The 24,180-nt window shown below is 34.3% G+C and overlaps 1 protein-coding gene across 8 annotated transcripts in view; it reads right to left on the bottom strand.

Moving 5' to 3' along the window:
• Window positions 1–24,180, bottom strand: part of capu (formin protein cappuccino) — an 86,277-nt gene that overhangs the window by 37,200 nt on the left and 24,897 nt on the right. For 4 of the 8 annotated variants that reach the window (XM_036366808.2, XM_036366809.2, XM_036366810.2 and 1 more), the window contains exons 2-3: window positions 12,005–12,362; window positions 1,787–2,485 (exon numbers count right to left, since the gene is read on the bottom strand). In XM_036366808.2, the coding sequence (XP_036222701.2) occupies window positions 1,787–2,485; window positions 12,005–12,362 (1,057 nt within the window). Of the gene's footprint in view, window positions 1–1,786; window positions 2,486–12,004; window positions 12,363–15,892; window positions 16,257–24,180 lie in introns of those variants that run through there. The other 4 variants (XM_070106195.1, XM_036366812.2, XM_070106194.1 and 1 more) reach the window with 4 other exon arrangements.

Raw genomic sequence — 24,180 nt, 5'->3', positions numbered from 1 at the left:
AGCAGCGGCGGCGTCGCGTTATTGACTGTTGCGACGCTTTTGTTGAAGCGCCGTCAGTGTTGTTCATTCTGTAATTTCTCGCACTGCTTTGGAGAGTTTAAGTGTATGCATGTTTGTAATGTGGATATGTAATGAGCGGCTTGGTTTGGCGATTTTTAAGGTGTGCTATACGTCGTTATATTAAACAGTCATTTATAGTTGCGTGCCGCAGTTGTAAAACGGAAATAAAATATACACATGTGAGCAGTAGGAAGGCTCTTCGGGGTCAAAATTAATCAAACTAATATGCCTTTGCTTTTTGTATTTGTATAATTTGTCAAAGAGTAGAGGTTATGCGTATGTAATTTATAATTAGTTAGTAGTTAGTGTTTGTGATCACTAAGAGCACGTTTTGGAGACTTTTGCAAAAAGTTGAATAGAAAAGAAATGATATACTTTAGATATACTTTTTTTTAGCTAAATTATACATGTATATTTTCTAATTTGCTTTATAAATACATCAATCGCGTCCTCGCCTTAAGAAATTTTATTTAGTTGGAAACGTGTATAGATCATTTAACTTTTGTTCGCCGGAAGCAAATTTCAGGATATACTAGTCGTCTCTTGTACAAAATATTATATTTCAGAGTTTCAGTTTTATTTGAAAAAGTATGAAAATATTAAAAATATGTTATATTTATACCTACTGAGGCTAGAAATTTCGTAAACCCTGCCTTAATTTAGAACTAAGTGTCCGAGAGAACGAAAGATGCAGAAAGAGAGACTGAGAGAGAGTCTTGAATATATCAATTCTGAAGTTTTTTTTATGACAATCAGTTGGCCTGACTTCCTCTAATTTCTCGTATCAAATTTTATTTGACTATTTTGTAAACACATATTCCAATTTATTTTTATACGAGGTGGAATAAAACGGATCGAAAGGAAGGAATATAGAATCAAACATCATGTCAAATAAAATCATTTTTCCATACGCGGACTTAAGTTTGATCATTCTGTTTGTATGGCAGCTATATGCTGTAGTTGTCCGATATCGGCGCTTTCGACAAATAAGCAGCTTCTTTTAGCAAAAAGAATCGATATCTCAAAAATTGAGGGACTAGTTCTCATATATACAGACAGACGGACGAACGGACATAAATGGCTAAATCGACTCAGCTCAGCGACGTTTTCTTTGTAGTATATAAATATACGCACAGCTCAGTTTCACGTTTTCAATCCTCAAACTAAATTCATGATTAAACTAGGCTTCTTAATTTCGAAACTGATCTGTTACTTAATGAAAAATAATATAAAATATTAGGAGATTAGACCAATTTGAGCGACATTTCTGGTCCCCTTTGAAATATGTCGGAAGTTTTATTACGATTTACGGTTCTTATACTCATGACTGGGAGAGCACATTAGATACTGGAGAAACAATAATTAAAAATTAAGCAGTTGTATATAATAATAATATTATATAATAACTAAAAGAATTGAACAAGTCATTTAGAAGATTAGTGGTTGGGCAAATTATGAAAATCAAGAAATAAGCAAGCATAGGTTAGGGCCGAATAGAATGTGAAGCGCTTGAGATATGATAACGGTAGTGTTCCATAATGCATAAAATTCTACAAAACTCTACACTAGCACATAAGCTCAACACTGACAACGCACTCTCCCGATTGAGCCTCTCTTTTGTAGTTGTTCAGCGAGTATTTGAGTACAACAATACAACCGGCTTGCTTGTACTACTGCACCTCTTCACCACATAATTCGTGTCTCAATATAGCACTACGCTTCGTACCATTTTCCTTTGCGTTGACATTCCAATTGGTGGCAGCGTTGTTGTTTATTGTCGGCGTAGTAGGTAGCGCTTGGAAATCTTCCAGCGTCGTGGTGGAATGAACTGTTGATGCTTCCAGTTGGCCAGCTTCTATGGCATGTTTTCGTGTTTGTTTTGCTTGCCTGCTTCTAACATTCGTTGTCTCACGCGATATAACACCAGCGTTATTCACGTTGTAGCCGTCATCATCATCGTAGTCTAACGATTCTCGCTCTTCGTCTGTTGCTCCAACGGCGTCGCTATATACTGTGCTGCCAACAGCTTCGCTGCCGCTATTATCGGCGACCGCAGCGAAGAGATGCTCAATGAACTCACGGTGATCTTCACGCTCTCGCTTTGGTGATCGGCTTGTGGGTGCTGTGTATTCGAAATCTTTTGATGATTTTATTTCTTTGCTTACAGTGGTTGTTGATTTTGTTGTTTTCACTTGTTGCGTTGCTGTTATCGCTTGTTCTGTGCTTGTTTTGCTTGCTTTTGAAACAACTGTCGGCCTTTCTTTTATCTCAGGCGGTTTTGGTGCGGGTCGCTTTGGTTTGGTACCTGTCAATTTTTTGTTATCTTCTGTTGTGGTTGTCTCCACTGTCGTCGCCTCATGATCCACTTTTCTGCTGAAGAACTTCGATATCTTTTTCTTTGCCGTTTGCGGTTTTTGGATTTTTCCTGTGCGTATTTTGAATTTATTAAAATTTTCAAAATTCATATTGTTATTGTAAGCTTCTCTTATAGGGGTTAAATCTTACTTTTGATAACGGAACTTTAACTGTAACTCGAAAACAGGTTGTAAAACTCCGAACATAACTGCATGCAAGTTATTATATGTACATAGATATAAGAAGGCTTATTTAGATATGAAAGTATGTATGTAAGGTAGAAGAATTAGAAAAAGTCTAGTAGAATAATATTTTTATTTTTGGCATATAAAACAACTACTGCAAAAACTAAGGGGTTTTTCAACTGAAGTACTAATTTCGCATGAATGATTTTATGATGAGATCGATTCAGTTAAGGTAGAAACATATACATATGTATAGGTAGAATTTTATAAAAATATACTACTAGCACTAGCTTCAACATTTTTTTATATAAAAGTGTAGCATTTGAAATTTTCTATTATAAAGGAACCGAACTCTAAAGCGAGGTAAATAATTATTTTTCTGAATCTCCAAATTCGCAAACTACAAAAATACCGGTGTCTCGGGGTTCTGTAGATTCGAATGATCCTGCATAGATTGCTTATAATTCAGGTTATAAGCTTCCTAAATCTTTAAACTTGTTGCGACGTTTGATATATAGTTCTTATCAGAAACTGTTTATCCCCCCTTTGAATGTTCTTTTGGTTTTCCAGAATTTACATATCGATGATGATGACTGTTCGATGATAGATTGAGGATAAAAGCCAATCCGAGTTCAATGTCATGAAAAAGAGCTGACTTTATCTCCGAACCTCGCACACTTCTGAAGTTAATTCAATTTCTAAGGGGGGATCACAGTTAGATTGTTACTCTACATAACATGAAGTCAGTTACATTTATGAAGTAAGACGAAAAACTTCTGTGGCTGGATATCAGCTATCGGCAAAAACGCCCTGAACCTATCGCAAATTTGTAGTAGGAAGTATGAAATCTGAGGTGTTTTTGATTTGATCTGGTAAAGACGGCACATTTGCGGAGGAAGTGTTGAGATGATTCTATCTCGTATTCTTTCAAACAGCTGATGTAGTTGGCGTCCGATAATATGGTCAATCTAAAGTAGGCTACTCTCCGGAGCAGTAGATTCACTGCTATCTTTAAGGCAGTCACCTCCGCTTAGAAAACGCTACAGTGGTCAAGAAGCCTAAGGCAGGAGCTCATGGAAAAATCCTGATAGAGTATGCCTCCACCAACCCTCTCTGCAAGCTTTGATCTATCGCTAAAAAAGCTTAACGCCCTCTTCTTCAACGAGTCCTTCCCTCCCATGGAATTTGGAATTCTCTAAATTTGAGTCCGCCGTTGCTACATGCAGCAAGGCATTTTGCGTCATTGTGGGAGAGAGTCCCGACTCTTTGCCAATGGATCTCTTGCAGAAATACAGGGCAAACGATTCCTTTCTTGTTGTATCCCCGACGTTGGTAGGTACCTATGTACCTAGGTACTCTGTCAGCAGGCCAATGAAACGTCGCTCCCATTGATGGTGAATGCGACGCCGTGGTTTTGTATTTTCTAGTAAGTAAAACTAGTTAGGACTTGCTAGAATTTATGGACAGGCCATTTTCAATAGCCCAGTTGCTAAGGTGATTCACATAGCTCATACAATGTTTTCAGAAATTTTCCCCCAACTATGAGAGCTACGTCGTCCGCGTAGGTAATCACCCGGTAGATGACTTTCCCAAGCTTTTTCAGAAGATCATCAACAACCGTGATTCAGAGCAGTGGTGAGAGAACTCCCCTTTGTGGGCCGCCCCTGCTCACATTCCGCCAGGATTGTTCTATCACAGAGAACTTTGAACATGAGATGCTTAAGGTTCAATTCAATACGAAACCTATAAACGCTTTCGGCAAAACTTTGTTGAATGCCTCCTCGATATCGAGGAAAGTCTCACTGCCAACTCCTTGTTCCTTATGGTGCCCTCGAGCCAGGAGGCAAGAGTGTACAAGGCTGTGCCCACTGAAATACCTTTGCAATAAGCATGATGTGCCCTTGAGATACAATTTAATTGCCATTGATAATACTAGCACATTTTGTTCGTGTCGATATCATCGGACTCCATTCAATAAAAATTAAATGTTAGTGTTGTAGATAGAACAACTTCCACTGGAATTTGGAATTTCCCCGAGGGGAATCTTTTAGATTGGTACAACTACTTATCACGTTTAAAAAATTTCTATGATACAACGTTAATAACTTCATTCACGGCTTAGTAATTTTATACATCTTTCAATTACGTAAATGAAATACCCTAATAGCATGTGGCGCCAAAAATTATGCAACATATTTTTATTTATTTTTTCAATCTTGTGTGCTTAGCTGCTAAAACAAGGCGAGAAATTTACTATTATCTTACAATTAAATTTCCTTACATCACAGCTAAAAACAAAAAATAGTTTGAATTTATAATCAGTGGCCACTATGGATTCGTGTATTCGAAATACAACTTTGAAACAGTTTTTTTTTTTAGTTTTCACAAACGTTACGCTTATGCAATCAGCATACATAACTGTTTTATATTCATATAACTGTGCATTTTAATATGCGCGAATTTATCGTTTGCCTATTCTATATCGCCAAGCGGAAAGTTTATTCTCATACACAGACACACTCGAACGCCTGCAGCAACACACGGGAGTTGTCAATGAGCAAAACAGGCAACCATGCGGATTCGGGAGCATATGCTCTGCAGCTACTATATTGCACCACCGTTATTTGTTGATGAGCGTATGTGGGTGTGTAGCGGTGCATATTTTGCATTTTGTGCAGCACCGCCGGTAATGACGGCAATGCAACGACATAATTCGGTAGTTGTGCAGCGTTCTGTGGCAAGTTATACTAACTGTACCATAAATGTACATTCAATTACAGTCACCCATACAAACACACATGCATGTGAACAGTGGAGCATAAATGCACGCCAGCGCGTTGTTACGTAGCAAACTTAATTGACCACGTTTCAGCTGCGAAACTCCCCGGAGCGCAACGCAACGCGCCGTAACGCTCAACTCGTTCACAACACAACACCGCAGCAAAGAATCAAATTCGCGCGCTAAAAAGAGCAGCGGCTGGCAGTGGCGCCTACCCACACATACCCACAGACAAGTGTACAAAGAGAATGGAAGAAAAAATGAATTGGAAATCTATGGCGGTGTGGTGTAGTGGGCAGAGAAAAATTGCCATAAAAATATTTGAAGCGTAGGAAATTTGATTTTGAATTTAGACTTTTGGCCGCGTGACGAGCGGCAACACAAGCTGCTGTTACGTAATGGCGTGCGTTCAAATTTGTGTGGCAACATCGGTGCCGCGCAAAGGCTGCAGGAAAATGTCAACAAGTGCGTGCATGTGTATGTGTATATATAGAATGCATATTAGGGTCAATCCAACAAAATTGGAAAATAGTATTTATGGGTTAAAATGAACCTATATATGATAAATAGAAAAATATCGCTGCTAGAAAAAATATTCAGCTTAATTTCAAAAGTTGTTGGCGCGCCTAAGGCGTAAGCCTTCAATATTCCTATATATATAAATAAAACGCAACAAAGTCTGTTTTCTTTAAAAGTACCGTAACTAGTATAAAATTTTGTCGAGCATTTATCTTGTCACGATGTTAGTAACCCCCTATAAAACAAAAAAAAATGATGAGCGTGACGAACGGAGTCGATTAAGTCTGTGTTTTTAAAGCTATATAATTTCCTAGTGTCAAATTAGCTTTAAAAGTATAAACATGATAGCATAGCACTGCCATACATGAGTACTGTCAATGTTTAATGGGTTTTGCATGTATTTGATTAGCGAACGCAGCACATGACATAGAAGTCTCTTTAACTTTGATTTCTATGCTATGTGATATTTCAGACAGCGGAATCGCTGCTCTCCTCCCTCTCATTGCATCTGCTCCCGCAAATAGTAAAAATCAGCTGAATTGCTACGCGCTGTGTGAAGTATAACGGTGGCTATGTTTCACATGCAATGTTTCTCTATACAGATCTGTGCTATGTATGCATAACTGAGCTTTTATTTTGAATTTATATGTGTATAGGTATAACTCAAATTATTACATTATTACAGTAAAGAGAACGTTAATCTCGGGTTGTATTATGTATGCCGACGACATTATAGGGTTACACTTTCTTCAAACTGAAGATGACGCCATGCAATTTGACCCAAGCATACCACTCTCCATATGGTCTTTACTGATAGACCAGCTAAGATTGACTAGTGGGAATCCACTTTTGGAGATAAGGCACACTTCTTTCAGAAAAAAATGCAAAATTGTTTGGTCTTCATAAGACGCAGTCATCGTGTTTATACCATCTGATCAAATTCAGCCTAGGACTGGTTTACTCACGCGCAACCCCATTTTTAACATGAAAAAAATTAACAACGCGTTAGCTTGAAATTTTGTGTTGCAATGGAGTTCGGGCTACAGAATCGTTGAAAAGGTTGCAGAAGTGTTTTGGGGCGTCTACTTTATAACGAGCACAAGTATTTGAGTGGCACACAGCATTCAGTTAAGATCGGGAAGTCATCAAAAATTTGCCTCAAGTGAGGAGTCCATCCATCTTTGCTAATAACGATAACAAGTTAAAAAAATATATTCTTGAGAATTATCGTGTTGGCTTCAGAGAGGTAGCAAAAGTTCTCAACATTTCTTATGAATTGGTCAAAGTTTTGGGTATGAAGCGTTTCAATGTCAGACTCGTCCCAGCTTTTGCTTTTATGGTGACGTCGAGTAGAGATCGCAAAGGAGACGTTAGACAACTTAGCTAAGCAACCTACTTTTAATGGCGCTGCAAACACGAGCTGAAATCGGTTGGCGCTGAAGGCCATCCCAGTCGAGGCTTTTAAGAAGTGTATAGAAAATTGAATTAAGCCATGGCATGCTTGAAGGAGATAGTAAAAATTTGTTTTAAAAAACTTGAAACTGAATTTTTGTCAATCCGGGTCAAATTTGATCAGTTGATTATAGTTTTTAAGGTTACAAAATTCCATTGCTTTATGCCTGTTTTGTTATAAATTTTCATTTCTTAATCAATAATTTTCATAACTTCTAAAACAGATATGATCGTCGTGAGAACACAGTTTTATGAAAAATTTGTCGAAGAAATATATGTTATGGGAGCTGGGGATGGTAAATATCAATTTTAAACAAATTTTGTGAGCAACAATGTTCCCATTAAATTTTATTTAAATATTTGAAATAATATCCTATATATTTGTACATGTGTATATATGAGAAAAAAATTAGTAGTAGTAGTAGACATTTTTGTACTGAAATATATTTAATATATATGTACTGGGAAATATTTAATATATAAAATTTTTTAGAATTTTCTTAGAGAAAACTTTTTTCTGGTTCACAAAAGAACCACACTAATGTTATGGTCTATCTAACTGAATGTATAGGTGAAAAATTTCGTTGGCGTGTGTGTAGATGTGTATGAATGCTTTCCAACCAAAAGCTGATAGATTTGTTGCACCAGCCGCAACGGTATCTAAAGGGGTGTGTGCGCGAGAAAGGTCTGGGTGTTGCCGCTGACTTTAGATAAACAAGCGAAAAACTGAAAAGTTGAATGTATTGCAGAGCGCATTGAAGGCTTTATGTTCCACATGTACTTACAAACACACACACCCCCACACAAAACGACATACAAATATACAGACACATGTAAACACGTCATTATAATGCGCGACATTGCCAAACTAACTGGATTCTGTCTGTGGTTGCTTTGGCTACATGCACGAACGCCTAAAAGCACACTTCTTGCTACGTGCGAAAGGCTTAAAAAATATTCAATTTCATTCAATGTATAGCTTATGAATTATGAATTTTGTTGCGATTGCAGTTAACACTTGATCTCTGTGTATGTGTGTGCGTTTGTGTTGGTATTTGTGTGCAAATATCGTTGGAAATAGTTGTTAGTGTTAGATTACAAAGTATTTCTGCTTCAAAAGAATGCAAATCAGTTTTGAAGTGTTTGGAAGCGGCGACACTTTTGTTGGTGTTAATAATAATATGGCTTTCATAAAAATATATATACAGTTGTAAGTGTATTTATAAATATTTCTGTGACTTTTCAAAGGATTTGCTGAACTAAGCGCTTCAGTGACAGCATTTAAATTTGTGATATTAAATTTAGTAGTATATTGAAGTAACTGTGAAATATATTCGATTTGATGATTAACTTAGATATTTGACGTTAATATAATGTCTTAGTACTTTCATGAAATCTCTGAAAATCGTTCGTTTCTTCGAACAGCGTTTTCAAAGCAGCTAAGATTGTTTTTGCGGAAGCGGTAAATGTATTCCTTCGTTAAGGAACTATAATAATATTGTAGCTTATAGCTTCCTGTTGTATCAGTTGTATGAGAAATATATGGTACATAATCATAGAATATGACCAGCACCGATTCTTGTGGGAACATATATGCGAGGGCTTGTGGACAGCAAATGTACATATATAATATTTGGTAATATTATTCGAAATTTTGAAATTAATTCGGCAAATAGTTTTGGAGATATGAGTGTATTAGTAATATTTTTTGAATTTAGTGTAATCGACTCTTAAAACGCATTTTTCTCCAACCGCGGCCTTTAGAGTTGGTGAGGAAAATTTCTCCGAAATGGCTTTAAATGACGTTTTTTTTGGGAAATCGCCATTTTGTCAAATATCAAAATTTTGACTAGTGTTCGATTATTGCCTGTATTCATCTAGGTAAGGAGACAGGTAGATTGGTCGTTTGATGACGCACGTAGGCCTTCAGGAGATCCACTGTGAAACCACAGTGTGTAAAGTCCTTTCACTTCAATATGTCCTCTCTGAACCACTCTGTGCTCCTGATGAAGTTCATTAGTTCAAAAAGTTTTATATGCGCAAGTTCGCAGACATTGTCCAGAAACCCTCAACTAATAGTTGCGAATCTTTTCTTATAAAAAGCCGTGCATTCGCATAGAAGATGTTCTGTAGTCTATAATAGTCATTGTATGGTGTTCTCAGTCTGCTGACAAGTCTGAACAAGTTAAGGACTGACTCCACCGGTACTCCGCTATATCTATAACATGTTTGTCGATTAAATATCTACAAGTAGACAGAGGCATTTAAATTTCCTCTTTTTCTTAATCTAGTTGTAGTCAACCCTCCCCGCAAGCTAGGGTGGCACCTGCTGTGGCTAGTTCATCTGCTACCAGAGATATCACTAAGTCCTGGAATCCATTACATTATCCATTACAAGCTAGATACTCATCAATGTATCCTGTTCACTTCGCCCCTTTCCCACTCCTCTCTGGAAGAGTAGGCAATTTTGGAGACCGAATTTAAGTCTAATTCTACAGGACTTCAAAAATCTGTGGTATTGGGTAGAAGCTGTATTCATCCATAGTAAAAACAAATTTGTTTTGGTATTTAGGTAGATTTTACATAATTTTAAGCTGGAAAATTTTCCTCATCGCCAGACAACTTTTTTCGGAGGTACTACTCGAGATCATCTACGAGATCAATGGGAATCCAAAATTTTTAAAAACTAATCGCCGATTAATAAACCCTTCGCTATTATGTTTGTTAAGTTATATTTTGGGCAAGTATAGCTACTTGGGTTTGCTTTGGTGCAAACATGCTATAGCTTTTCAGTTTGCTTGGCAAAAACACTGAATTAAAGTTTTATATCTTAACTTGGTTAATAATTGTAATAATTATAAAATACAAAGAGCAGCCTGTGTAGGGGTTACCGGTGCTAATAAGTCGTGTCCGATCGAGGTGCTTAATATGCTCCTGCATTAACTGTCTTTACTTGGAAAGCAGCAGATAGTTGTACTCTCAGAATAGAGGTATTAAGAGCTTGGAACCGGAAGGATTACGAACATAGCGCCATCCTGAACCAGCTGAACCTAATTAAATCAGACTATATACTCCCAAGGTTAGATTTCAATAGTCGGATTTTATTTTCAGATGAGGTTTCCCTCCAGATCGGTATGCAGATGATATTTAGATCTATACCGACGGTTCCAAAATATACTGCCGAGTAGAGGCCGGTGTATACTTCAAGGATCTTGATATCTCTCTCTATCTATACGTTTACTAAAGTCAGCTAATATCTTCTAAGCGGAATTGCTAAGTATAGAAAAGGTCTGTAGAGTTCTATTGCATAGAATATTGAATAGCGAATAGCTAGTCACAGGAACATTTTCTGCAACGTAAATGCAGACGAATTGGTAAAGCTAGGAGTCTCTTTAGATGATTCCGAGGCGGAGGTAATGCCATGCCCGCTGTGAACATTCAAAAGAGAGCTTAATACGCATTTTGAACAAGTAGATCGGAACAGATGGAAATCAGTAACAAGCTACGACAATTATGACAGGACTAGAACCAAGAGTTTATTAAATAGGTCCAGAAGTAGTATAGATAGACCTACTGCTACTAAAACAGCGTAATGCCCTTTCGTGCTAAAAATAGGCCTCACCTACAACAATATTTGCCGCAGCTTCAAGCTGGAAGTGAATATGGAAACTGTCTTCCACTTTATCTATGAACGCCCAGCTTTAACCCTTGGATGGTTGTTCACCAAAAACAACGATGAAACGGGATAGCAAGATTATAAGATACTATGATAGTGCATCAAAATGGCGCATCCAGCGCTAACTGAGCCCATGGTAGGAACAACCAACAAATATGATCGAGTTCTAATCGCTCGGCTCGGTCGAATGTATAATCGAAGAAGAGTTTTCCAAATATCACAATATGCCAGCAATGCTTGGCGTTCTTACTCTAATTAGAGAAATTCGTAAATCTTATCAAATATAGTCGAAGAAAAATATTGTAAAAGAATTTTAAGTGGATATTTGCTACTATTAATGAAATGATTTGCCAATCTTTTACTACTCACACTACACGGAAACTACAACAAGAGGAAGGAAAAAGCACAAAAAAATAACTTTCAACTTTTCGCAAAAAAACAATTCTTTTTTCTTCGATATTTTCAAACTTTTTAACAGGCAATCAAAAGATCTATAAAAGTTGTATTAACGTTAAAAACAACGAAACATGAAAAGACGAAAGAACGAATAATGAACAATAAATAACAATTATAAGAAGAAATGCTAGTAAATCAGCCAACTGCCAAAATCAGTAAATATTTAACGCTACAAATTGCATTTCCGTTTAATTTAAAAATACATAGACATATTTATAGAATTTCACAACTTCTTCGCAGGAAGTACAGAGTAACGGTAACAAATGTAACAAGCAAACAAGTCAACGAACAACAATAATAAAAACAACAATTTGGTGAAACTTGATAAGCAACTGTTGTAGCATTAACGGTATATATGTATGTATGTATATATATAATAGAATAAAGTATACGAGTAGGAGAATTTCAGGAGCAAGTTTTTAATATGTACACCAACAACAAAGTAAAAACCAACACAACGAAAGAAGAAAGTAAACCAAAACTGTTTTACAAGATACAATAGAATGAAAGCCACAAACTTACGAAAATCCATTTGTTCATCCTCCAATTGCCTTATCACAGACGCATGACTTTGGCGTAGCATCAGCAGCTCCTCCTCGATCGAGTCATCGTAAGCGGAAGTCGATGTGGGTGTGGCGACGATGGCCTCCTTCGACGCGGACGCAGTCGGCTGTTGCTGCTGCGTTGCTTGTTTCCTTTGACTGAAACGTGCAAAAACTTTCACTCGACTGCCACGTCGGCTTTTCAGCGTGCCACCAGCGCCAGCAGTGCCACCACCTGCGCCATTTGTCGGCGTTTGCGGCTCATGAGCTGGTGCGCTATTGTTTGTTTGCGTATTGCCCATACTTTCGGCGTTAGTCGATGCGCTTGAGTGGGTTCGCTACAATTGAAAGAGATGAGAGGTGAAGAGAAGAGTAGAGAAAGAAAATCAAAAAGTATTAAAGTCAATTACAACATTGTTTAATCGTATTAATTTTCAACTTAAATTCAAAGTGAAGTGATATCGAATGAATTCGAGAAAGCAATGTTTGTTAATGAGTGATTCTTAAGTATTTTCTTAATGATCTTATTGCTACCATACTGTCTCGAGTTGATTTGAAGAAAAAAAACAAAAACAAATAATGAAATAATTACTATTTGAGTGGTTAATTCATTCTAAGGCTCTTATAAAGGCTTAATAATTACTTCCTTTTTATTGGAGACAAGGAAGAAGCTAATATAGTATAGACAAGAAAGAAGTTAGAGAGCAAAATTTTGTGCGAAACCGAAAATAAATATTCTAGGAATCTGGATTAGGCAATTTGTCGTGGTCGTAGAAAGTATGACTACTAAGATGCTGTAATCTTAATCGAGCGAAAGATGGGCCGTGGATAAGAAAGTACCAATAGAACAGTGTCCAGTTAGAACTCAAATCATTGAAGCGAGGTGAACCTTGATAAGAGCAAGTAAGTCAATCGATCTCTTACGTTCCACTCTGGACCAGAAGGATCTTGATTTCGCACAGGTGATTGTGGCTAAACAATGACTATTGAGCTCGCACGCGGTTCACAGATACAGTGCTAGAATATAAAAGGCCTGCGCAGTCGTTGTAACTTAAGCTTTTACTAGTAAGTTGAGACACTTCTTGACTTGACACTTTGCTATTGGAGAGAATGTCCACCTCTCTGGATGAAAATGCACTTCGAAGCAGTGCAAGTATCTTATTTGCAGTCACTTATGCCTGAAAAATACAACAGTGGTCTGTTAGCCTGTAGCTAAAATTAATAGAGAGATTCCGACAGAAAAATTCCTCTCGATCGTACTCCCTGATCGTCGATTCATCTGTGAAAAAGCTGCGCCTCTTTTCAAGTGACTTCGCCCTACTCTAATATTCCTTCTGGGTATGTGTTCAGAAAAGACAGAACCAGGTGAAGTTTCCCGGACGCAGTGGTCTAGCATATCAGGGATACCAGAAACATATGAGAAGAATGTCCTTCCGATGAAAAGTGTTAAAAAAGCGAAGCTTGGAAAGCTCATAGAGTTTGCTTCAGAGTGTTAATGCTTACAATTTGTACGCTCTTACTTTCTTAGTAAGAAAGAGAATCCTAAATAACAAATATTCTGTCTATACTATATCATAATTTAATGAAGCTTGAAAATAAAAAAGCCCCAATGTTGGGACAAAATTCCATTTTTTTGGAAACCTTCAGTAGGCTTGAGACTAATGTGTAGGTGTGTTTAGGTTTTTTAATTCCTTTTTTAAGGAAGTTTAAAAAAATATTCGGCGATCACTAAAAATTGTAAAAATATTACTTTTTTAGTAGAGACACTATATTTCAAAAGATATGCTTGAATAGATCAGGCTCTATACAGAAAATGCGGCAAGTTCATATCTCTTACTGAAATCTTTGAATACTTCTTGTAGCGAGATTTCAATTGTGACGAGCAAGTTTTCCAATATCTGCTTTCAAGGTTGCCATTATATGCGGCTGGACCTCATATTATTTAATAGCCCTAACAATAGATATTTCCAAGTGAGTGACTTGCACTTTGCTTAAGGCAAAAAAACCGAACACACCACTTAATGTTGTTGCTAAAATACCGCTCGATGAACTCACTCAGAGTGCGCCGAACATTTTATCTCATGGTAAATGACGGTATGTCCTAGTTCTCGAGTCTCTCTTCTACTTATTTCTTTAACGTTCTAGTGGGACTTTATTCAAGTGAGCAGAGATCAAAAGCGCTCTATCTTATGATTTTTATGATGCGATTATCGGATTATATTTGTTCGACGTAAAATTCAGAAGAAAGGGAAATTTTTAAAAGTTGTGTTAGTGAACTCATACTAAGCTAATTGCCGCTAAAAGTTGTGGTTTCAAAAACCAGTTTAAAGTTCACTTGAAGAATCCAATCAAAAAAAGCTCATCGCAATTAAAAATACAAGCTTACGACAAGCTAAAGTAAATTAAAATTCCAATGAACCTTTGTCAGCAGCATATCAATTACACACTTAAATAAAACAAAAAATACCCTTTGTTATTATTGTTTTTGTTGATTGGTAATACTTCTGTATGTGATGACTTCGGTGAAGTATTTTAAATAAATGTTATGAGGCTTTGTAATTAATCCACATATATAGTATATACGTATGTATGTATGAATAGGTGCTAACATGAGTCATACAATCGGAACTTTAAGATGAATTTTTTTATAATTTTGAGGGGTTCACATAGCTAAGTGTACATGGGAGACGGTCATATGATTTTAATAATATAAGAAGGGGATGTGGCATACACATATTCATACATACATATGTATTTCCACTGACCTTATAATGGTACTGTTAAAAAATTTCAATAGTACAATAACTCCCTAAAAAATAATTCATAAAAGTTAGTACGTACAGTACTGTCGCAGTTCAAAAATTGGCCTTTGATCTTACAAAGAACAAAGGCTTTCCTTTATAAAATTCAGCTTTGGCCTTAACGATACATGCATTTTATTCCTCATTTCTCATTCCAGTTGATTTTATACCGTATGTAATTTAAGATCTAATAAAAGTAAATCCAGTATTTTTTAATCAAATTGAAGGTTTTATTTGGGGTAGACGTTTTTCACAAGCTTCTCTTGAAGTGAGTGAAATTATTTGCCATTGACAGGAGCACGGTGCCAGGTCCGGACTATAAAAGTGGTTGCATAACAAACTCCCAATCGAGCTTTGGCGAGTTATTATCGATGTGTGTGGCCTGTGATTGCCCTGATATAACACAATTACACTTCTATTGACCGAAGCTGGCCGCTTATGGTGATATCTACCTTTAGACGGTCGAATTTTTGACATTACAGGTTCGAATTAAGAGTTTGGACGTAGGAGCAGCTAATACTAAATGATTATTTTCTGGCGTCGCATTTAATGACAGCCTTTCGATTAAATGTTTCTTTGAAAGAAAGGCCGGTTTATATAGACAAAATAAATTCGAAATTTCAAATTTTCACTGAAGTTTGAAGCCAGCAATTGAACAAGTCGGTGACTACCGTGGTGCATTGTTTAGATTTACATTCGTACCACACTACAAAGACTTTTGGTTCTATGTCAGTTGCAACTAACTCGGTAGGTAATAATAAATATTCCAAGATTTTACTTGCCATGAAAAAGCTACTCTTAAGGTCCATTAGCCATACGCTTTTCCGATTGTTGTGCTGAAACAGAACTAAACTTGATTGTTGTGGTAGTGGTAGTGTTTATCAATGGTGAAGACCTCAAACCCAGTCTAAGCTTTTAAATACAGATTTTCTATGTTGTTCTATATACATATTTATATAATTGTAACTTCCGGCTCAGTAAATTCATTTAAAGTGCGATGCCGCCCCAAAAAACGCTTTCTTACTAGTATACCGTAATTTTCTTTCTTGACTGAAATTAATACTCACACTTACTTTTAATTATGATTGCGGCTAATTTGTTGGAGGAAAATAATTTCCTAGCACCGGAATTGCCTGTAAATCTGTTCGAGCGAACTGTAAGTAAACCAAACTTTTCTTTGGTTATGTAATAACCAAATATTTTTTGTTTTGATTTGACTTTTGTGTCCTTCGTGTGGCTTTTATTAGGAAAGCGATGAGGTGAAACTGAATTTAATTGCTGTGTTGCGCTTTATTGTGCTCGTTTTTTCATTACCTAACTTTGAGCTTGGTGTTGTTGTACACAATTTTTGGGTTACTATTTATTTCTTTGTTGATTGTAGTGTGTTTTCATTATTTTATTTAGACTTTTTTTAAGTTTTTTTGTTTTTTTATTTAAAAACTCATTGAAGTTGTTTAAAGAAACAATTTTACATTTTTTTTGGTTTTTTCGAAAGCATTTATTATTTAGTGTATTTTTGGTATCTTTTTTCAATCACAGTTCTTTATCATTTTTTTCGTTAATTAAATTTTGTATTATAAATATTTTTATTTTTTATTTTTTGTGCATTATTTAATACTTTTATTTTAAAAATCACTTTGATATTTTGGTATGATGATGTTTACATAATACTTATTAATAACTGTTTAATTTTTCTATCATGTTGTGAATGTGTTTGTATTCATATATTGTTTTTTTTTTGTAAAGTTTATTTTTTATTGTATCTATTTATTTTTTTGCGCTTGGATATTCCCAGTAAAATACTTTGTTGGTAGTAACAAACATAATTATTGTAGTTTACTTTATTTTTTTCCGTTATTTATTTTAATTAATATTTTATTATTTTTTTGTTATCATAAACTGTTACTAATTTTTTTTTGCCTCAGTTGAATTTTTTTTACGTATTTTATTATTATTTTCATGTTTAATATTGTGTTTAAGTTTTTTATTTCGATTTATTTAGTTAATTTAATATTTTTAGTTTCTGTTTGTTATTTATATTAGTTTTTATTCTAATTTTCTTACGACTGTTATAATTTTTTTCTTTAATTTATTCCAATACTAAATAATTATTACTTTTTTCAATATTGTTATGTTACATACTTTTTTAATTATAGAAATTTTTTCAAGCTTTTTTATAATTTTAATTTTTTATGATTCAGTTTTAAAATTAATTTACTGTGTCGGTTTCACCCAGTATTATACTTTTTTTTTATATTGCTTATTTTTGCTTTATTGAATTTGTCACACAATATTTGTTGTTTTTTATTCATATAAATTATAATTATTTATATTATTTAATTTAATTTTTGTTAGTAGTTTTGTTTTACACATTATGTATGTATGTCGCTCGTGTGCAAATAATTATTTGTGCAATTATTTGTTTCAGTTTCCTTCTTTATTATTTTGGTTTTTATATTAATTTTTTAAAATTAATTTTGTTTTATTTTGATTCGAATTATAATATTTTTATTTAATTTTTATATATAATTTTTATTTTTTAATTTTAATCTTATATATTGTATATTATTTTTAATATTGTTGTAAGAAAATTTTTAATTTACTTTTTGTTTTAGCTTAAAGTTTATTATACTTTTATTTCTATTATTAATGTGTTTAAAATATTTTTTATTTTTATTTCGTTTTTTGGTTTTTTCGTTGATTTTTTTAATACTTATATATTTAAAATTTTTTTTAAATATTATAAATTTTTTTAGTTTCTAATGTTTTCAGCTTTAAGCGTTTTGTATATGCACATTCGTTTTTTGTATGCGTATATACCGTTACAGATATTTTATTTCATTTATTATTTTTGTTTTATGTAATTTTTGGTTTTATTTTTATTTAAGTTTTGTTTTATTTTTATTAAATTTTTGTGTTTTTTTATTTTATTTTTCTAAATTTAATTTTTGGGGTTTTTTAATTGTATAAATATTATTAAAATTTTTTAAAACCATTTTTTTCTAATATTTTAACTTTATATTAATATTTTTTTTATTAAAATAAAATTTTTTTATTAAAATGGTTTCTTAACGATTTTAATTTCAATTTTATTTCTTTCTGTGTGCGTATTTTACGTTACAGCTATTTTATTTATTATTTTATTGTGTTATTTTTTGAACCCACTCAGATACTTTTTTTTTTTATATTTTATTAACATCATTTATTATCATTTAGTTATTTTTTATTGAAGATGAATTAATTATTTTTTCTTTATTGCTTAGTAACTTGTTTCTGAACATTGGTTTTTTAATTTATCTTATTATAATTAAGCTTAGCTAATATATATGCTAAATTGTGTATTATACATACATATATTATTATTAGATATTTTAAAACTAATTTGCTTTATTATTATCCTTTACTCTATTATAAGCTTTTACATTCTTTTTTATCGTTTTTTATTTATATATTTTTTATATTTTTTTATTATTTTTGCCTTATTTGTTTTATTAATTTTTGTTATGTATTTGGTACTGCTTTTGAATTATTTTTGTTAATTTTTATTATGTATATTAATTTTTTTTATAATGTATATTTAATTATTTTTAGTTTGATAATATAATTTTAGAAAATTAAAATTTATTTACCATATTTTCATATCTTTTTCATAATTCATTATTATTTATGTATATTTTTAAATTTTTTTTAACATTGTTTTAATATACATATATTTTTTATAGATTCTTAATATGCTTTTATAATAAAATTTGTGAAAATTAATACTAATCTAATTTTTTTTAAATTAAATTTTAATTTAAATTTATTAAACATATTTTCTCACGCACTCTAATTAAAACTTCTTTGTGATCACTTTTCATCAATTGTGCTAATAATTTGCTAGTTAAATAAACACATACATATGTACATATATGTTTGTACATTTATATTGACTACGTGCCTTTAATTTAGTTGTCATATAGTTATCTTCGCCATTCGGGCTTTGATCTTATTTACTTATAATATTTATTTGGCGATTGCTTATAAGTTTTAACTATAAATTTGGGTGCGGCATTAACTTGTGTGCAATTTGCTGCACACACACATATATTTATTGTTGTGCTTGGGTTTTATTTTGTTAATATTTCATTATGTGTTTCGCTTTGCTTTTGCTGCTGTTGGTTTTGCTACTTGCTGTTGCTTTTTCACGTTGTTGTTGTAGCTTTCTGACATGGTTTTCATTCGTTTTTGTTGCTTGCTGTCGCTGCCATTCATTCGCTTGCAAATGCGTTGCTCTCGTGACTTTCTCAATTAAATTAAATTTGATTTTCATTGAATTATTGAGGCTACTAAGTATGCCGACCACCCCAGCCACTAAATTCTATATAACCTAAGTAAGAGCACCGCCAGCGGGCACTCTCGGTTCTATGGTTGCCTCCGCCCTGGACACTGCGTTGGCAGTGTCTTATGACGCTGCTAATGGCCGCAAATGATACTTCCGTTCCAAATCACCAGCATTTATGCACTCGCTTTGCATTTATTCTTTTCCATTACACATTATTGTTGGTTCTTATAATACATTTCACTGGTGTTTGCACGTTTATGGTTCGAACCGCAGTTCTGCCACACACACACACACACCTTCGCCTATTTATAACAGTAAGCTTTTGCTTTGATATCTTTTTTCACCGATTTTGCTTTTAATTCCACTTATACAGCTGTATTTCTGGGCTTAACGCTTGGCGGTCGCTCCCGCCGCCGTTTTATCGAAAAAAAGCCGTACACTTTATTGGCACTCACTTCCGACTTGTTTTCCGGCGAAATGTCAGATTTTCAACAAACTGCTCAATAATTACGAAAACGGTAACACTAACCTACAGCAACACGCAACATTTGGTGCAACACCAGCGCGTCAGCAGCAACAACAACAACACATAGCAATAACAGCGAACGAAATTTGTCAATCGCCTGAAAACCACACACTTTGCAACTCTTTTTCAAAGCATTTTCATCAACAAACAACAAATGACAGCTGTTTCACTAGCAAAACTCTCACGTAGCACACTTTTCACTCTCGCTCTCTGTCAACTGCGCTTGCAAACTGACATTTGCACTGACAGTTCTCGAAAGCCAACGCGAATTTGGCGAGCACGAGTTTGCGCGCGTTTCACTTTCGCACTTTTCGAGCGGCGAAAAATCGATAGCTGTAAGCGTCAGCGCTGTGCCAAGCTTGGCGTATGACTGGCGACGTGCTGTGGTCGGGCGTTCGGGCTGTGGAAGCCCGTACTGACTTTGACCACAGCGAAGAAGCGCAGCATAGCCCGACGATAATGGCATAATGTCATGTATAGTTAGCGATGGAGAAAAGTACAAACTGTGGCAACAACAATAATAAAAACAACAACAATAATAGCAATAACAACAATGAGCTGCAATGATAGCGAGCAATTGTTGAAAATTCAAATGTGATTAAGCTCATGAAGGCCCATGTGTACCCTCATATACCATATGAGTATGTATAAGTACATATGTAGACATAACAACATACATACACAACAATAATTTCTTTTCATATGTTTACACTGCACATTACTTTTTTCACTGATAAAGCGATTAGCGGCTCGGCCGGCCCGTCAGCCAGCTAATTGTGTACAGCGTCATCGACGTCATTGCTGCGTCGTCTGCTGTCCGCTGCCAATCATCGTTCATTTTATATGGTGTCATCAGCGGTGCTTTTGTATCGTTATTGCTTTATGTATTTTGTTGCTATATACTTGCTCCATAACAGCTTAGCGCGCATATGAAAACAGTTAAACACGCTTTAGCGCTTTGAAAAATTAAAATAAATTGCGCGATTGTAATGTTGGAGGCAAAAAATACCTAAAAGCAGCAAAAGTATGTACTAGAGAATAGTACTAATTAAAGATTTCGAGATGTTTGCAAACTATATTGGAAAATTATTGAAATATGGGTTTAACATTTTTTATTACTCGAAATGTTTGATCATTCCTCTCATCATACCCTGTACAGGGCACATTAAGTTTGCCAAGATGTTTGTGACACCCAGAAGAAAACGTCGAAGACCATATAACATACAAGTACATATCTAAATGATCAGAGTGACGAGTTGAGGCGATTTAGTCATGTCCGTTCGTCCGTCTGTCTATATATACGCCAAATAGTCATTCAGTTTTTGAGATATCGATCAGAAATTTTGAATTTTATGTCACATGTCACCAAAAAGCTGCTCATTTGTCGGAACCACCGATATCGAATCACTGAAGCATACAGCTGCCATACAAACTGCAAATAGCTTCACAAAATTTGGCATTGAAGGGCCCTTCCTAAAGGCTTAGCTTAGTTAGCGTCGTCCGTCGTTAGTTAGCGTACCTACACCACACTAGATTCTGCTCAATAAAGTCTCCTGATCTAATTTCGACTAGATATCACATATTAACTGATTTTACGGTGTTAAGTCAATAGAAGGGACGTGTCATACTCGTATGCAGTTTTGGCATCTATGAATTTCGTCCATGCTTAATCGTATGGCACATGTCAGTCGGAGAAGGTATGAAATAAAATTTGTTGAAATAAATAATGATATTTGAATCCTGAATTTACACTTAAAGTGGGCGGTATTACGCCCATTGTTCACTTTTGGAACTAATCCAATCAAAAGCTCCTGATTTGCCACTATAGTATTAAGTGCTAAAATGCAATGTTCTCGCTTATATCAAAACTTTCAAAAGCCTTAACCTCTTTCGCTAAGTTGGAGTTTAGCAGTATTTACCAGGTTAGAACACCTTCTGTTTTTTGGTATACATCCGAGTTATGGGCGTGGCACATGTCCGATTCTGTCCACATATGTATTAAGTTTCATAAGGTTATCTCAAAACTACTGTTTGTCTATATATTTAAATCTAACTTTACTGACTTGTTTAACGAAAAATTAGCCGACATTTAATATTTTACGCAGAAAGTCGCCTCTTACTTTGCTTCGTTTAGTTGCGCTCGAACTCCGCGTATCTGTTTTGTGTTTACAAAACATAAAAAATTAAGCAAACATTTTTTAATGAAATGTTTGGTTTTTGATATCATTATATATTGTGGGTATATATTATTTGCGATCTAATTGAATTTTATTTTTCATAATTTCAGGTATGTCATGTATGTACATACATTGTATGGTATATATCAAACGCAATCAAGAAAGTCAACTAAATTTATATCCAACCCGGAAAGTTAACAAGGTGCAAGTACTTATGTTATAAAATACAATTCTACCTTATAATTATTATGACACTTCTGCAGCATTTAGCTTTTTTTGCAATAACCTTTTCGACTAAACTCGGCCTACAAATTTTAGCTCCTCTTCTAACTCATTTTTTCATTGGTGTAAAAATTAATTAAATTTTTTATATATATATGTATTAGTGTGTTCTTACTTAGGTACTCAAACGTTTATATATGTTGTAAAAAATACTCAAACATTCGTCTTTACTCAACTCTGAGACAAGGTATGATTAAATTAAATTATTGCGAGCTTTTTTCCAAATTCTAAGTTTAGTAATACCATAACTACTCTTTTTCTAAATATAACCATACTTTGTCTTTGAGTTTAGTAAAGTTTAGACACTCAAATTTAAAAATCTGAAATGGTTTCTTTTAAAAAATTGCGTTAATTATGTGTAAATTAAATTTTTATTAAAGTAATTTTTCCCATGTTAATTAAATAGGAATCTAAAATAAAAATAACGTGCCCTTAAATTGAGTAATAGAGCACATTTTTGGTGAGGATTTTCTGTCATCAAATAGTAATATTTGAGAGAGCAAGAGTTGGAAAAATTAAAATTTTTTTGAAAAACCCAATAAATGTAAAATTAGGGTGTCCGTTATTTGCAAGTTTATTTGCTTTTGGCACACGTATCCTGAAGTTTTTTGCGGTAAAAAAGAAACCAATGCAAACAAACCGTTCATTTTCAAATAAAAACGCGCCAAGTCATTTACTCTTTCTATGTATAAATTTTACATGGGATTTTTTGATATTTTACATTGAGTTTTTTTATTTCCCAAGCAAATAAAATTACAATTTGAAAAAAATATATTTAAGCCAGTCCGATTTTTTAGGGGAAAAACTAAAAAATCAGGGTGCGTTTGCCAAAAAAAAAAAAAATTACTTAGGAAATAACGGACACCCTAATGTAATCTATATATATATATGTATATACATATGCATATAATATAATATATACTAGATTTTTAAATTGGTGCCAGCTTTCTCACATCAACTCGATAATTTCGTCACCTAACAGTCTTAGCGGCAGCAGTGACAAATTAACAGTAAGTCGACTGCACTGCCGCTTTTTATTACCATACATATTCATTTGACTCATAACTATTTTTTAGTACTGTTGCTATTTTTTTTGTTTAGTAATTTACAAGTAACATATATTTATATACATGTATAAACATAAATACCATATACTCGTATGTATAATTAAACTGGAAGTCGTGCTCTGGTAAACGACTCTATTTTAAATAAACTCGCATATCTTTTCATGCATATTTTTAAACGATAAATGAATATACATATGTACAACAATATGTATCCTTATCTATTATACAAACTAATTAATGTTCGTTTGTGACTTACGGTTGCCTGCCGTTCGTATGGATTCGATCGATTCGATTTATCAACTTATTACTATAATATTTTGGAGACGGTTACACCATATGTATAATAACATTTCGATATATGGCATAATAATCAGATTGTTACCAAAACTTGTATTTGGGATCTTTTTTGATTTCACTAAATTTACTGGAATCGGAGAGTGAACTATGCTTGAAAAATATACCGCTAGGTGGCGCCATATCGAATTATGACAACACATCTTTTATTAGGTCTAGTAAAAATAAACCCATTATTTTTCCAATAGATGGCTTTAGCGATCTGTATCTCGTGTTGGGTGCGTTTCAGTTACGCAAAAAAACCTTACGGACCGAATTTCCATTTGGGAATCGCAAAAAAATCGAACAATTTCTGAAGCGGGTGGCTACTGGTAATAAAAAGTGGGTCACCTGCGACTTTCGACGACAACATTTAACGAAAACTGCCTTTTCTGTCAAATCGCGGTGAGCCGGTGCAAACGGTGGCTAATGCAGGATTGTAGGTCCAGAAGGTCTATTTTGAGCTGTTCCCTACGACCAACTCTAAATTCGGACCTGTACTGTCAACAATTGGACCGTTAAAGGGTGGCGATCGCCTAGAAGAGAACAGCTTTAGCCAGTAGGAGTTACCGATACCACGACAGTCGGTGCTACGTAACCGGAAAGAACCCGATTTTTAGCCGACCAGGGTTAACTTGGCAGCAGT

Source organism: Bactrocera oleae, chromosome 3, assembly GCF_042242935.1.
Source record: "Bactrocera oleae isolate idBacOlea1 chromosome 3, idBacOlea1, whole genome shotgun sequence".
Classification (NCBI taxonomy): Eukaryota; Metazoa; Arthropoda; class Insecta; order Diptera; family Tephritidae; genus Bactrocera; species Bactrocera oleae.
This window is presented reverse-complemented; position numbering and strand designations above follow the sequence as displayed.